Source organism: Miniopterus natalensis, chromosome 17 (assembly GCF_054644295.1).
Source record: "Miniopterus natalensis isolate mMinNat1 chromosome 17, mMinNat1.hap1, whole genome shotgun sequence".
NCBI classification, from domain to species: Eukaryota; Metazoa; Chordata; class Mammalia; order Chiroptera; family Miniopteridae; genus Miniopterus; species Miniopterus natalensis.
The window spans coordinates 34,384,090-34,397,332 of record NC_142097.1 but is presented as its reverse complement, the minus strand read 5'-3'; the positions used below and the strand labels follow the sequence as shown (position 1 = coordinate 34,397,332).

The 13,243-nt window shown below is 32.8% G+C and overlaps 1 protein-coding gene across 3 annotated transcripts in view; it reads left to right on the top strand.

Annotated features, from left to right (window-relative positions):
- BRIP1 (BRCA1 interacting DNA helicase 1) overlaps positions 1-12,489 on the top strand; it is a 77,545-nt gene extending 65,056 nt beyond the window's left edge. For all 3 annotated transcript variants that reach the window (XM_016203655.2, XM_016203647.2, XM_016203661.2), the window contains 4 exons: positions 2,035-2,147; positions 6,344-6,426; positions 9,909-10,142; positions 11,573-12,489. In XM_016203655.2, coding sequence (XP_016059141.2) covers positions 2,035-2,147; positions 6,344-6,426; positions 9,909-10,142; positions 11,573-12,423 — 1,281 coding nt within the window. In that variant the 3' untranslated portion in view covers positions 12,424-12,489. The remainder of the gene's footprint in view (positions 1-2,034; positions 2,148-6,343; positions 6,427-9,908; positions 10,143-11,572) is intronic.
- Positions 12,490-13,243: the final 754 nt, after the last annotated feature.

Sequence of the window (13,243 nt, the reverse complement as noted above, 5' to 3'; positions counted from 1 at the left end):
TAGTGTATCTTCATTTTTCAGCTCCTCTTACTTCTTTATACTGTAAACAAAGTTCATATTTCAGCACTTATATTACTTGGTGACCATTTACAATCATATTTTTTCCTGATCTTTGTAAGCTCTTAGGAGGTAGGAAATGTTTTTAACTCATCTTTGTATTTCTAGTGCCTTTTACAGATGCTTTTGCACACAGCCAAAACTGTAAATATTGAACTGAATTCTTTCTTTAAGCTACCAAAAATGTCTTCTTCCCATTATAGTAATTTTACTACTTTAAATGTTATATTTATAATGTTTCGACAGCATTCTTTTTTATTTAGGTTTCTTTATTAAGCTTTATTGAGGCATAGTTAACTTTGTGGCCTTCTTCAGAGCTACTTAAAATATAAGTCCCTTTTTTCATTCAATTAGTGTATGAAAAATTAAAATCATAATACATAATTTCCTTTCACCCAGAACTTGCATTTTACTTCTTACAGGAGAGCTTTTTGCAGGAAAAAGCTTATTTATTAACTCATATATATTTGAATAAGGTCAGTCTGAATTACGTATATCATACATTCTGAAAGTAGTTTACTCTTGAGTCTATGTAATTTTAAAGATTTTTATGAAGACCAGATGAAAGCTGGGTTTGTAGTACCCTTTGGTGTGACATTGCTTTTAATAGGAATATAGTTTTCTGCCCTGTAATTAACTCTGAGTCCCTTTGAAAAGGAATATGACTATAATATCAAATTTAATAACTAGATAGCAGAATTTATTATGATTCCTTTTTCCAGCAAAGAAGTAGAAGTTTGATTTAACAGTCTCTGTGTGTTAGTCCCTAGATAGAAAATGAATGTAGATTTAATCAGAAAAGTGAGAGATTCTTGATATCCTTTAATAAGTGGAGCCTTTGAGGCAATAATATATCAAATGCATTAGTATTGTCTCAACTCTGAATTTTAAATTTGATTAGATCATTACTGTCCGCTTTCATATGCTTTGATTCTTTTACACCAGTGTCTTCGTTGTGTATGAAGTTATTTTGCACTCATGTACAGGTATGGGCAAAAATAGGTTTACAGTTTATTCCTATGGAAAAAGACATGCAGGTTATGATTTTTACAATATAATCTTATTAGCTCAATAGAATGTAACAGTGGCACAAGGTTGTACGTAAGTACACTGTGCCGTTGTGACATTCTTTTGAGTTAATAAAGCGATTGTAGCCCGGTCGACATGGCTCAGCGTTTGAGCTTCGACCTAGGACCCAGGAGATTGTGGTTCGATTCCCGGTCAGGGCACATGCCCGGGCTGCGGGATCGAATCCCTGTGGGGGATGTGTACGAGGCAGCCAATCAATGACTTTCATCATTGATGTTTCTCTCTCTCTCCCCCTCTCTCTGAAATCAATAAAGATATTTTTAAAAAAGAGTAAACCTCATTAAAAAAAATAAGCAATTGATAATCATAACCTGCATGTCTTTTTCCATATGAACAAACTGTGAACCTATTTTTGCCCAGCCCTGTGTTTTGGATATTACCCCTTATCAGATGTTTCTTTGGCGAATGTCATCTCTGGTTCAGTAGGTTATCTTTTCATTTTGTTGATTGTTTTTGCTGTGTAAAAACTTATTAGTTTGATATAGTCCCATTTGTTTATTTTTTTTCTTTTGTTTCTCTTGCCAGAGGAGATATATTAAAAAAATATTACTAAGAGCAATGTCAGAGAGTTTACTGCCTGTTTCCTTCTAGGAGGGAATGTAAGGATGAATAGATGAGTTGGGGTGGTGAACACACAATACAGTATATAAATGATGTATTATAGAACTGTACACCTGAAACCTATGTAATTTTATTAACCAATGTCACCCCAATAAATTCAATTAAAACGTGAAAAAAAAGTTTTAAATGAACTAAAACAAATTTAGTACTGAAAAACAAAATCTCTCTACCATACAAAATAATGTTTGAAATGTTAGTTAGTTGATATGATTTTTTAAATGAGCTTTAATTATATACTATATTTTTTATATATTTTAAAATTATTAGGTTGAACTAAAGCGCCAGTATAATGACCAGCATTCAAAATTGAGAGGTCTTTTACCTGGTCGTCAATGGTATGAAATTCAAGCATACAGGGCCTTAAACCAGGCCCTGGGTAGGTAAGTGAAGTGAAATGTAATGTAATGTTACTGTAACATTATCTGTGAGCAGGGATCTATATAGAGCTAGTCTTACTACTTCACTCCTTATAATAAATTTGATAGAATTTATTTCACTAGAAGTCTAGGAACTGGTATATTTTCAATGATAGATGTCACAAGTGAAAGTTGCAAAGAAACCAGTGGAATAAATGAAACCCTAAACAAAACTACCTTTGCTAAAGTTTGAAGATTTTTGATCGCTCAATGAATGTCACACAAAGGTGTTCAGTAAATGTTTATAGAAGCTTGCCACCAAACAATACAATTTTTATCTTATGTCCATCAGACTCATGATGATTTTATGAGTAAAAAGCAAACCATTTAAGAGGTTAAGTTAAACTATGCTCATGATACTAAAGAATTAACACCAGCTGATAATAAAATTTAATTATAATACTTCTTTTTCTAAGGATTCTGGTTCATTAAGATTTGTACTTTGTGGAACTAGTTTTTAAATCACCAAATTTTATATCATAATTTCATATTGGAGGAGACCAACATTTAATTTATACTTCTTTTTACTTATCCAAATAAAATTATTCTTTAAGAAACCCATAACATTTTATACATTATCTCTATTATAACGTATATCTTATTGTATTATAATAGTCTGTTATTTCTCTGCCTCCTTCCCTAAACATGTAGTACACATTTTTTTATTCTCAGCAACTATGTCTCAGCTTGGGGTATAAATGCTTAATTAATGTTTGTTGAATTAGTGGAAAATGCCAGGTTCATTGCTTTTTTCATTATACCATATTGGTCAAAGAGCCTCTAGAGCTTAAAACCTACTTTTCTAGAATTTAATAAAAAGGATGTGTTCATAATATTGATATATAATACTGTAGTTTTAGTATTTTGTTAATTAAAAAGTGGATAGCCCAACTGTCATTGTACTGATTTTAAGGGAAACAGTATCAACAAGTAACAACTTAATAGAGAAACATGTCCATTTAAAAATCAAGTAAATATTTTACATCATTTGGTAAAACTCATAATGTGGATTGATTGACATAAAAGGTGCTTATATTCATACACTGTCCTTACAAGGGATATGTCTAGAGGGTCTAAAGTAAACAGAAACAAATTGTGTTTAAAAAGTGTTATCTTTTTTAAGGCCACATGGGACTATTAGAGTATTTGAAGTAATATAAGTCCATGAAATGTAATAACCGCCTTCGGGAAAGTACCAGATGTTTTTGTGACCAGGTTACAACTGGACTCTGAGTTTCCCAACAGCTCTGCTTTACTAAAAGTACAGTCCCTTTCTCAAGTGGGCATAATTCATTTGAGCAAGGCAGTACGAACACAATGGGAAAATGAAAAGGTGAAACCTTTTCCTCTGAACTGTTTTGTTAATTTGCATGCCTTTCTTCCATAGGGCATTTTAAATATAAACTGTGGTGGAACCAAAACAGAGTGGCATCCTGACTTTCTATTGATTTTCAACACTGTTCTGTAATATTGGCAATATCCACCTTCCCGTTCTGCCCAATTTTATAGTCCGATACCTTGGGACCCATGGATTACTTAAAAATTATATCAAAAAAGAATGTCATATAAAATTTAGATTTTTTTATGTTGTGGAAAAATCTAACATTCATATTAATCTTCACCTCCTCTCAAAATCCCATGATAGTAACGGAATAAAAATGCCAAACCTACAAAATTAGAAAGAGTGGGAGAGGGGACAACAGACAAGGTGTCAACAAATTCTGAGCACTGGAAAAGAGATGAATGATTGAATGACTTAGCAGGCAAGAGAAAACTGAAATTTAAATCTGTAGTCATGAAAACTAACAAGATTCTCCAGATTTGGGCATAGAAAAGCTTAGGACTTGGGGGCACTATAAAGTTTCACTTAAAGTAAGGTTAAACACAAGAGGATTGGTTGCAAGTTAGTATACAAAATAGTTTGACAGCTCCCACCCCCACCCAGGTTTACTCTCTGGAGAGATTAAACTAGAGTCTATATATTCTTCAACTCCTGGGACAGCTAAGGATGTATTAAAGATGGGGATTAAGAAAAGTCTACCTACTGAATGTGAGAACTCCATCTCCTTTTTCTTCTCAGCTCTGAGTGGGCTGACAATCAATCTTATATCTCCAAGGCAGGAAAGTACAGTATTTCTCTTTAGGGAAACTGACCACTCCATGAGTAAGGGTTTACAGATAGTAACAAAGTCGCCCTGCTCCTGCCAGATTACCTTACTGCAAAGTCTCCTGGCCTATAAGCCCCACCCATGTATGCAGAGCTGCCAATGAGCGTTTTAGTGCCTTACTCTTAAATAAGTCCAGAGTCTTTAGATATTCAAAGAATATCTGTAACATGAAAAATAGAAACCAAAACAATAGGAAAATAATACCAACAAACCAAAACAGGGTAGAAAAACTCACAGAAATCAGAAACTGCAATACAATAGGGGTTGGCAAACTTTTTTTTTAAAGGGCCAGATAGTAAATATTTTAGGCTTTTCATGCCATATTCAGTTTGGCATATTCTTCTTTGTTTTTCTTTAACCCTTTAAAAATGTAAATACCACTTCTACCTTGCAGGCTGCACAAAAACAAAATATGGACCAGATTTTCCCTGTGGGTCATAGTTGGCTAAACTCTGAATAGAAGAAAACTTAAAAAAAAATAAGTATCAGTAATATTTATAGAGAGGTAAGATAAGCGCCTCCATAAAAGAACAGAAAATAAAAAGCTCCTAGACATTAACATGATCGCAACAAATTTTAATGCAGAATTGGGCTTAGAAGATAAAATTGAAATTTCCCAGATCAAAAAGACAAAGGGAAAATAGGAAAGAACTAAAAAGAAAAGAGGATAAGTGTGCAAAAGCCAATTTCTGATATGATCCACATGGAGAGACTAGAGGAAATAGAGGAAAGAAACATCAAGAAATAATTTAAGAAAAATGCTCAGAATTAGAGGACATAATTTTCCGATTGAAAGGGCTCAGTTAACTTTAATGAAACTGGTTATTTCTCTATCCTACACAGTTATTATACTTTTCAACTCCAAAATTTCCATTGGGTTCTTTCTTTAAAAGTGTGCAATTCCATTCCTAGGTATATACCCAAGAGAATAAAAATATGTATTCATACGAAAACTTGTACACAGATGTTCATAGCAGCATTATTTATAATCGTCCAAAGGTGGAAACAACCCAAATGCCCATTAACTTATAAATGGATTAGCAAAATGTGGTATATCCGTACAGTGGAATATTAATCAGTCATAAAAAGGATAGAAATACTGATACACAATACAAGTAACCTTGAAAACATCATGCTAAGCGAAAGAAGCCAGACACAAAATGCCACATATTGTATGATTCCAGTTATAGGAAATGTCCAGAATAGGCAAATCTATACAGAGAGAAGGTAGATTAGTGGTTGCCAGGGTTTAGGGAGTATAATTGGGGTAACTGGGAGTGACTAATAATGGGCACTGGTTTTTTTTGGTGAGATAAGAATGTTGTGTAATAGTGGTTGTAGGCTGTACAACCTAGTAAATGTACTAAAACCCACTAAATTGTACACTTGATTAAAACATTTTTATAATAAAAATTTTTTTAGCAAATCAAGTCCAACAATCTATAAAAAGAGTAATGCACCATGACCATATGTAGTTATCCTATGAATAAAAGGCAGTCTGAATATTCAAAAATTTGTCAATGCAGTCTACCACATTAACAATCCAAAGAAAAAAACTGCATGAACATATACATTGGTGCATGTCAAATGTTTTTATCAAATTAAACATTCATTTATGATAAAAAACTCATTAAACTAGAATAAAGGTCATCTCTATAAAATCAACAATTAATATAATGTGTGAGGTAAAAAATACTCTTTGCGACTAAGGAAAGTTTTGGAAAATATTTTTTTTGTCTTTCAAAATAGAATGCATATAACATTTTGGGATGTTGAGTTATCAGTAGTCAGCAGAAGTAGGGGATTTTGTTATACATCTACTTTGGAACAATGTAGTGAGTAGTTTCTATAACCTTGTCATGATAATGAGTTTGATTAAAGGAATATAAATCAATGACACATCATTTTTTTCAGTCTTCTATTTTTCCCATTAGAAATTTAGCTTTTATTTTCAAAGTTATATCTATTTTATTTTCTCCCTATATTTTATAGATGTATTCGACACAAAAATGATTGGGGAGCTCTTATTCTAGTGGATGACCGCTTCAGGAGTAACCCAAGTCGATATATATCTGGTAAGATACTCAGCTTGGCTTAGAGTAATGAATTAATAACAAACTTTAATGACTTTTATTTTTAAAGACAAAGAATTGGACAAAAAATTTTAAAATTAAATTTATTGGGGTGACATTGGTCAATAAAATTATTTAGGTTTCAGGTGCACAATTCTATGATACATTATCTGTATATTTCATTTTGAGAATTTGAATATTTAGATCAAACATGGAAAATTAATATTGAATGGGATTCTACCCTTTTAATATTTATGTGTTTGCCAAAAAAATCTTTATAGAGGAGAATCTGGTTAATTATCAACATAGTATTAATCAATCAGGATCCTTTAATTTCATAGAATGTGGGATTTCACTCAGTAACAGTAATTATTTAGCATTGTCAGGAAAAAGGCTGTTCTACAGAAATGACTTTTCTAAGAAATACTAAGTTTTTCTTTTAATTTATCTTTATTGTTGAAAGTATTACAGATTTCCCCCCATTGATCTTCTCCACCCCACATCCACCCCACCCAGGCCTTCCCCATACCAATGTCTGTGTCCATAGGTTATGCATATAAGCATATAAATTCTTTGATTAATCTCTTTCCACCAACTCCCCTACCCCCGCCTTCCCTCTGAGATCCCTCAGTCTGTTCTGTGCTTCTGTGTCTCTGGATCTATTTTGTCCATCAGTTTATTTTGTTTTAAGTTTTTAAATTTAAACACTCAAGCACACCTCCTTTGTCTCCTTAGTATTCTTTACTCTTTCTTTCTGGGTTATGTTGAGGTTTGTTGTGTTGGTTGGTTGGTTGGTTGGTTGGTTGGTTGGTCGGTTGGTTTAGAAATGTTTCAGTTATTATGGAGTTTATGTTAAAGCTAGCATTTTCTAAAAGGAAAAACACATTGTATGCCACAAAATCAAATAGGTGGTCATTTTCCCCCCACTCAAATGTACAAATATGTCTCTATTCAGGTGGTCCCTGACTTTTTATAGTGTGACTTATGATTTTTCGACTTAACAATGATACAGAAGTTATATACTTTCAGTAGAAACCATGCTTTGACTTTTGAATTTTGATCTCTTCCTGGGATAGTGATATGTGGTAGGATACTCTCTGGTGATGCTGAGCTTTAAAAACTAGGTTTTGCCTGGCCAGGCGTGGCTCAGCGGTTGAGTGTCGACCTGGGATCCAGGCGATTGGGGTTCGATTCCCTGTCAGGGCACATGCCCGGGCTGCGGGCTCCGTCCCCAGTCAGGGCATGCAGGAGGCAGCCGATCAATGACTCTGTCATCATTGATGTTTCTGTCTCTCTCTCTCCCTCTCTTTTCCTCTCCCTGAAATCAATAAAGATACATTAAAAAACAAACAAACAAAAACAAAAAAACACAACTAGGTTTCGTATTAGATGATTTTGCTCAACTGTAAGCTAATGTAAGTGTTCAGAACACATTTAAGGTAGACTAGGCCAAGCTATGATGTTCAGTAGGTTAGGTGTATTAAATGCACTTTTGACTTACAGTGGTTTATTAAGACAAAACCCATCATGAGTCGAGGAGCATCTGTAGTTGTTATTTTTCAGTAACATAGCCCCTTTTGAGCAATATCAGGAATCCATCAGTTATTAAAGAACTGTTAGAAATATTGGCATTGGCATCTTTATTATTATCTTTAATGCTAGAAAGTTCATACCATACTATAGTGAAAAGATGCTGAATTTTAAATTTGTTTCGGGTTAGCTGTCTATAGGTATGGACTATACTTTTTCCATTTCAGAGCCTAATTACTATATTTGGTTTGATATCAAAACATATTCACCTGGATTAAAGCAGCAAATGCTGCTTTATTAGTTTTCTTTCCTTTGTATGTAAAGCAAGCCATTGTGCTTAGGTCAAGACAAAACTGAAAGCAAAACGTTAAGTGCTTATGTTTAGTCAGCAGGTGGAGCTCAGATTCTTTCAAGTTTCAAAAGCAAACTGATATTTTACACTGAAAAGGCCTTACTTTGGTTACAAAATGGTCAAAATGAAAGAGGTAACTATAGTACTAAAATTTCTCAATTTTAGAACATTTCATATTTTTAGGTGGTATAATTATTTTCTCCTAGCAACCAAAAATAAAGACGTTAAAGGAAATTCTTATTTAATTTAAAAAAATTTTTAAATCTAGGACTTAAACTTTTACCTTTTAGTTCAGATTTGTTTAGTGATTTTTTTGAATTAAATACATTTTATTTCTGTATGGTTTTAATTTATTTTTTCTGAGACTCAAAGTGTAAAACTTTTCTTACCTAGGCATTAATAGTACAATATACATATTTCTTTTGATGACTGATTTCTGTTTAAATTCGATTTTTGTAAATATAGATTGATAGAAATGCTCCATTAAGAAAAACACACTAAAGGAATGTATTTGAAATCAAAGTATAATAGTTCAAGTTGCTTGAAGCCCTGTCTTATCTTTCTCTGAACTTGAAACACCATAGTGACTTTTTATTTATTTATTTTAATTAAAAAAAAATTTTAATCCTCACCTGAGGATATTTTCCATTGCTTTTCAGATTGAGAGTGGATGGGGGTTGGGGAGAGAGAGAAACATCAATGTGAGAGAGACACATCGATTGGTTGCTTCCCACATGAGCCCGGGATCCAGCCTGCAACTGAGGTACATGCCCTTGGCTGGAATCAAACCCAGGACCCTTCAGTCCACAGACCGATGCTCTCACCACTGAGCCAAACCGACTTGGGCCATAGTGACTTTTTTAATTACTCCAAAAGATTATGATAATTTTAGTAACATTAACAGAGAAAATTTATTTTCTAAAAGTTCAAGTATCTGATTTTGAATTTCATTCTGAAGTGAATCATACTATAAAACCCCTTACATTCAATATGGCTCATTTTTTTGCAGTTTGTCCTCTACAACTTGATAATTTATATATTTTTAAAATAATGTAACATTTAGATAGGACATGATTTGCCCATAAAAGTGTTATTCCTTTTGGCCTCCAGAGTAGTTTAAGGTATATTTGGAATTAGGGGAAAAGAGAAACAAAAACCTATGAGATTGGAATCTTGAATTTATTTTTGTAAAAGGAGTCAAATTTAGAAAGTAGGAATGCAAGATTGTATTGTTTCCAACTCCTAGTTTCCCTACAATGAAAAGGTAGGCAGTTTTTGTGGGAAATTGTGAAATTAAATTTGCCTTATTCTCCAGTTATTCTAAACGGAAAAAATTCCACACCCCCAGCCCCCCCCAACTTTACTCCCATTGCCTCTTCCCTCTTTCCAGTTGACAATCATTGCCTATAAAGAGAAATGTTACTGATATATGAGCATATTGTATATATGAAGGCAAAAAGGCAGGAAAAGTATTGAGAACCATTCTATATACTTTAAATTCTAGATTACTTCATAAGAAAAATTATCCAAGTTTTTTCTTAATACACAATATCTTAATAATGAAATAACCAAAGTTTCTTCCCTGGGTTTACTTTTCCCTTAGGACTTTCTAAATGGGTACGGCAGCAGATTCAGCACCATTCAACCTTTGAAAGTGCACTGGAGTCCTTGGCTGAATTTTCCAAAAAGCACCAAAAGGTCATTGGTATATCCAAAGAGGACAGAGAGTCTGTACAGGACAGTGAGTCTATACTTGAAGTCGCTTGTTTGAAGGACAATTCCTCAGCTTACTTATTAGAAGCACCAAGTCATCTATCACCAGAGAATCCTAGAGAAGGTAAAGCAAAAATGGGTGTCCAAGAACTAAAATGTCCTAAAATTAATAACTAAAAGTTCATCTTTACCAAGTGACATCACCTCCAGGAAGGACAAAAGTATGAAAAGTTTTTTCCATTTACATTTGGTAGAGAAGTCTTCTGTTATGTTTAGTGAAATTATATTTTTGTATTATAGATTAATTTCCTTAAATATGTTGGTTTGTAATATAAAATATAAATTACTGAAATAGTATAGTGTATTAGAATGGGAACAAACTTTTATCTGGAGACCTAAGCACATTTTCTAATTTTCCATTAACAAGCTTTGCTACTAACTAGCTTTGTGACCAGGAGCAAGTCACTTAACTTTTTTGAGTTGTAATAGAAAAAGATTATCTGCATACCTATCCCTCAAGATTGGGTTGTAAAGATTTAATAACATGATAAATGTCACAGTATTGTAAAGTAGTATACAAATGCTGGATGTTTTTCTAAAGGCTATATTAAAAATTGGTCTAATTTATAGATATTTTTCTTGCATGAGTTTCTTAGTTTAGGGAAATGAAAGTCATTTATTCTAAATGATAAAAAATAATATTTCAAAATATATTAGAATATAATGGTCAATATAAGGGATTGGCAAACTATGGCCTATGGACCAAATTTGGCCTGCTGTTTTTTTAAATAAAAATGGATCACAGTTACACCCATCATTTACATACTGTATACAAAGTCAGAGTTGAGTAATTGTATGTATTACACTAGAACAGCACAATCGAGTACTTGCAACAAATAAAATATGATCCACAAAACCTAATATATTTACTGTCTGGTCTATGATAGAAAACATTTGCCAAACTGTGGTCTATATCATTGGATATTATTTCAGCTGTTTTATTGAATATTTAGTAGCAGTTTAATATATCAATTTTTAAATGTTTATTTTGTAGTATATGCTTCTATGTGCAATAATGTCATAGTGAATTCAAGGTCATTATATTGGTAATCAGGAAACCTAGGCTCTAGTCCAGGGCTGATTACTAACCAATTTTATATCTTAGTCTTTGTAGTGTCAGTTTCCATAAGGGAATTAGTCTTGGTCAGTCACTAGTTAGTGGATTTTGAAAGGACACCTGTTCCCTCCTTTACACAGCCCTCTTCCTCTTTATTTTCACTCCTTTTCTCATTCACTCTTGAGGTTCCCAGAATTTGAAATTTTACCATACAGCTATATAACTTGGGTTAGGACTCACTGGAGACCTAAGATCCTTTTCAGAGTTAATATTTTGTGCTTTACATTCTAAGATGGAAGTCCTGCTACTACTGGTTGTGTGCTCAAAATTTTGTATCCTATAAAGTTATTGTAGTATTTCTAACAAAAATCATTTTAATAGAACAATGATTATGTTAGGAACAGAAAGTTAATGTTTATAAATTTTTATATTCATAGATGATCCAGTATTATTAGAAGAGTCTGGCCAGACAATGCAAGCAGAAAACATTGTGATTTCCAGATCTGCAAGCCCGACCTTCAACAAACAACCAAATAGAGTTAGCTGGTCTAGCTCTAATTCTTTGGGACAGTGTCTTATGGGTAAAATTCTGACTGCAACACCTAACTTTAGGTCATCAGAGGACTGTGCCTCTAGTTCTTCCACCTTCAGAACGGAGAAGCATTGTGAGATTGTTTTGCCACTCACTGATAAATTTGAGTCCTCATCTCTAAGAGTAAACACATCATTTGAACCATGCCCTCAGTCAGAAACTATTATTCCATCAGTAACAACGGAGGCTGCTCTTCTTAAAAAAGGTAATTCCAAATGGCCACTCTGCTGTGAAGAAGCCCTGGATCCAGACATTGAATTGTCTCTAGCAAGTGGAGAAGATACACTTTCTACTTCAAATAGAGCTTTTGAAACAGAAGCAGAAGATGAATCTATCTATTTTACACCTGAACTTTATGATTCTGTAGATGCAAATGAAGAAAAAAATGAACTAGTTGGAACTGATAGAGACAATAGATTGACTAATAATTCAAATTGTATTTTAGCTGAAGATCTTTTTGAAATTAGGACTACGAAAGAAGTAGATTCAGACAGGAAAATGAAAGCCGAGGATTGCCCAGACACAAAGTTAAACAGAATCATGCATACTGAAGAAAGTAAAGTTGATGACATTGCTAGTAATATTAAAACAACTAATATAAATGAGTTGGAACTGGGGAGAATTCGTGAAATGGATATAAAGAACTTTAAACAGTCTCCTTCCAAAAATAAAGGTGTGTTCCCTAGTGTTAGATAATAATACTTAACTGTCAAGGTATAAAAATATGCTGTTGTACTTATATTAAACTCTATTATAAATGATGATTTGTGCATTGACTAAGTGGAATCATTTTTTTAAAATTTGAGACATATTTTTTACTTTGTCATTAGAGTTTTAAAAGTATATTATGTTCTGAAATGTAAGTTTTACTATTCTTGAGTTTTGATAAAGTGATTCATTCAAAATATTTTCCTTCAACAAGTCTTCCTTAGTTAAGTGTAATTCAAAATCAATCAATCTAAGAGATATATAGTTGTCTAGGGCATTTTAAATTTTACATAAGTATTTGCATATTGCAGTTTTCTTCATCTGTTTGTTTTCATATGATACATACAAATTAATAGCAATCTAATTCAGTCATGTTTTGCTATAGATTTTACCTCAAATTGGTCTGACATTTTTTTTAGAAATCAAAGTTTTCTTGAAAAGTTTTTTCCTGTATTAAACTGTCTAATAGTAATTAAGAATTAAGGAAGAAAACTGCAGGCATTTTCAATTGACATTGTTTTTCATTTGTTTGTTTGGTAAACTAAAATCAAGCATGTTTAAAGCAAACGTATGTAAAGTTATAAAATGCCAAATGAAGGTCTCCAAATTTTCGATTCTAATTACTAAATAGCTTCATCATCACTGGGGGAAAGTGACGTGTTCTATCATAAAGGCTCTAACTTTGCAACAGTTAAGATAGAAAACTTCATGTGTATATTTGATAAGTAAAAGTAAAGATGTAATTAGCTGAAAAATGTTCCTATAAAGCTCAGTAAGTCTTTCTGTTAAATTTTGACTTTATGTTTTT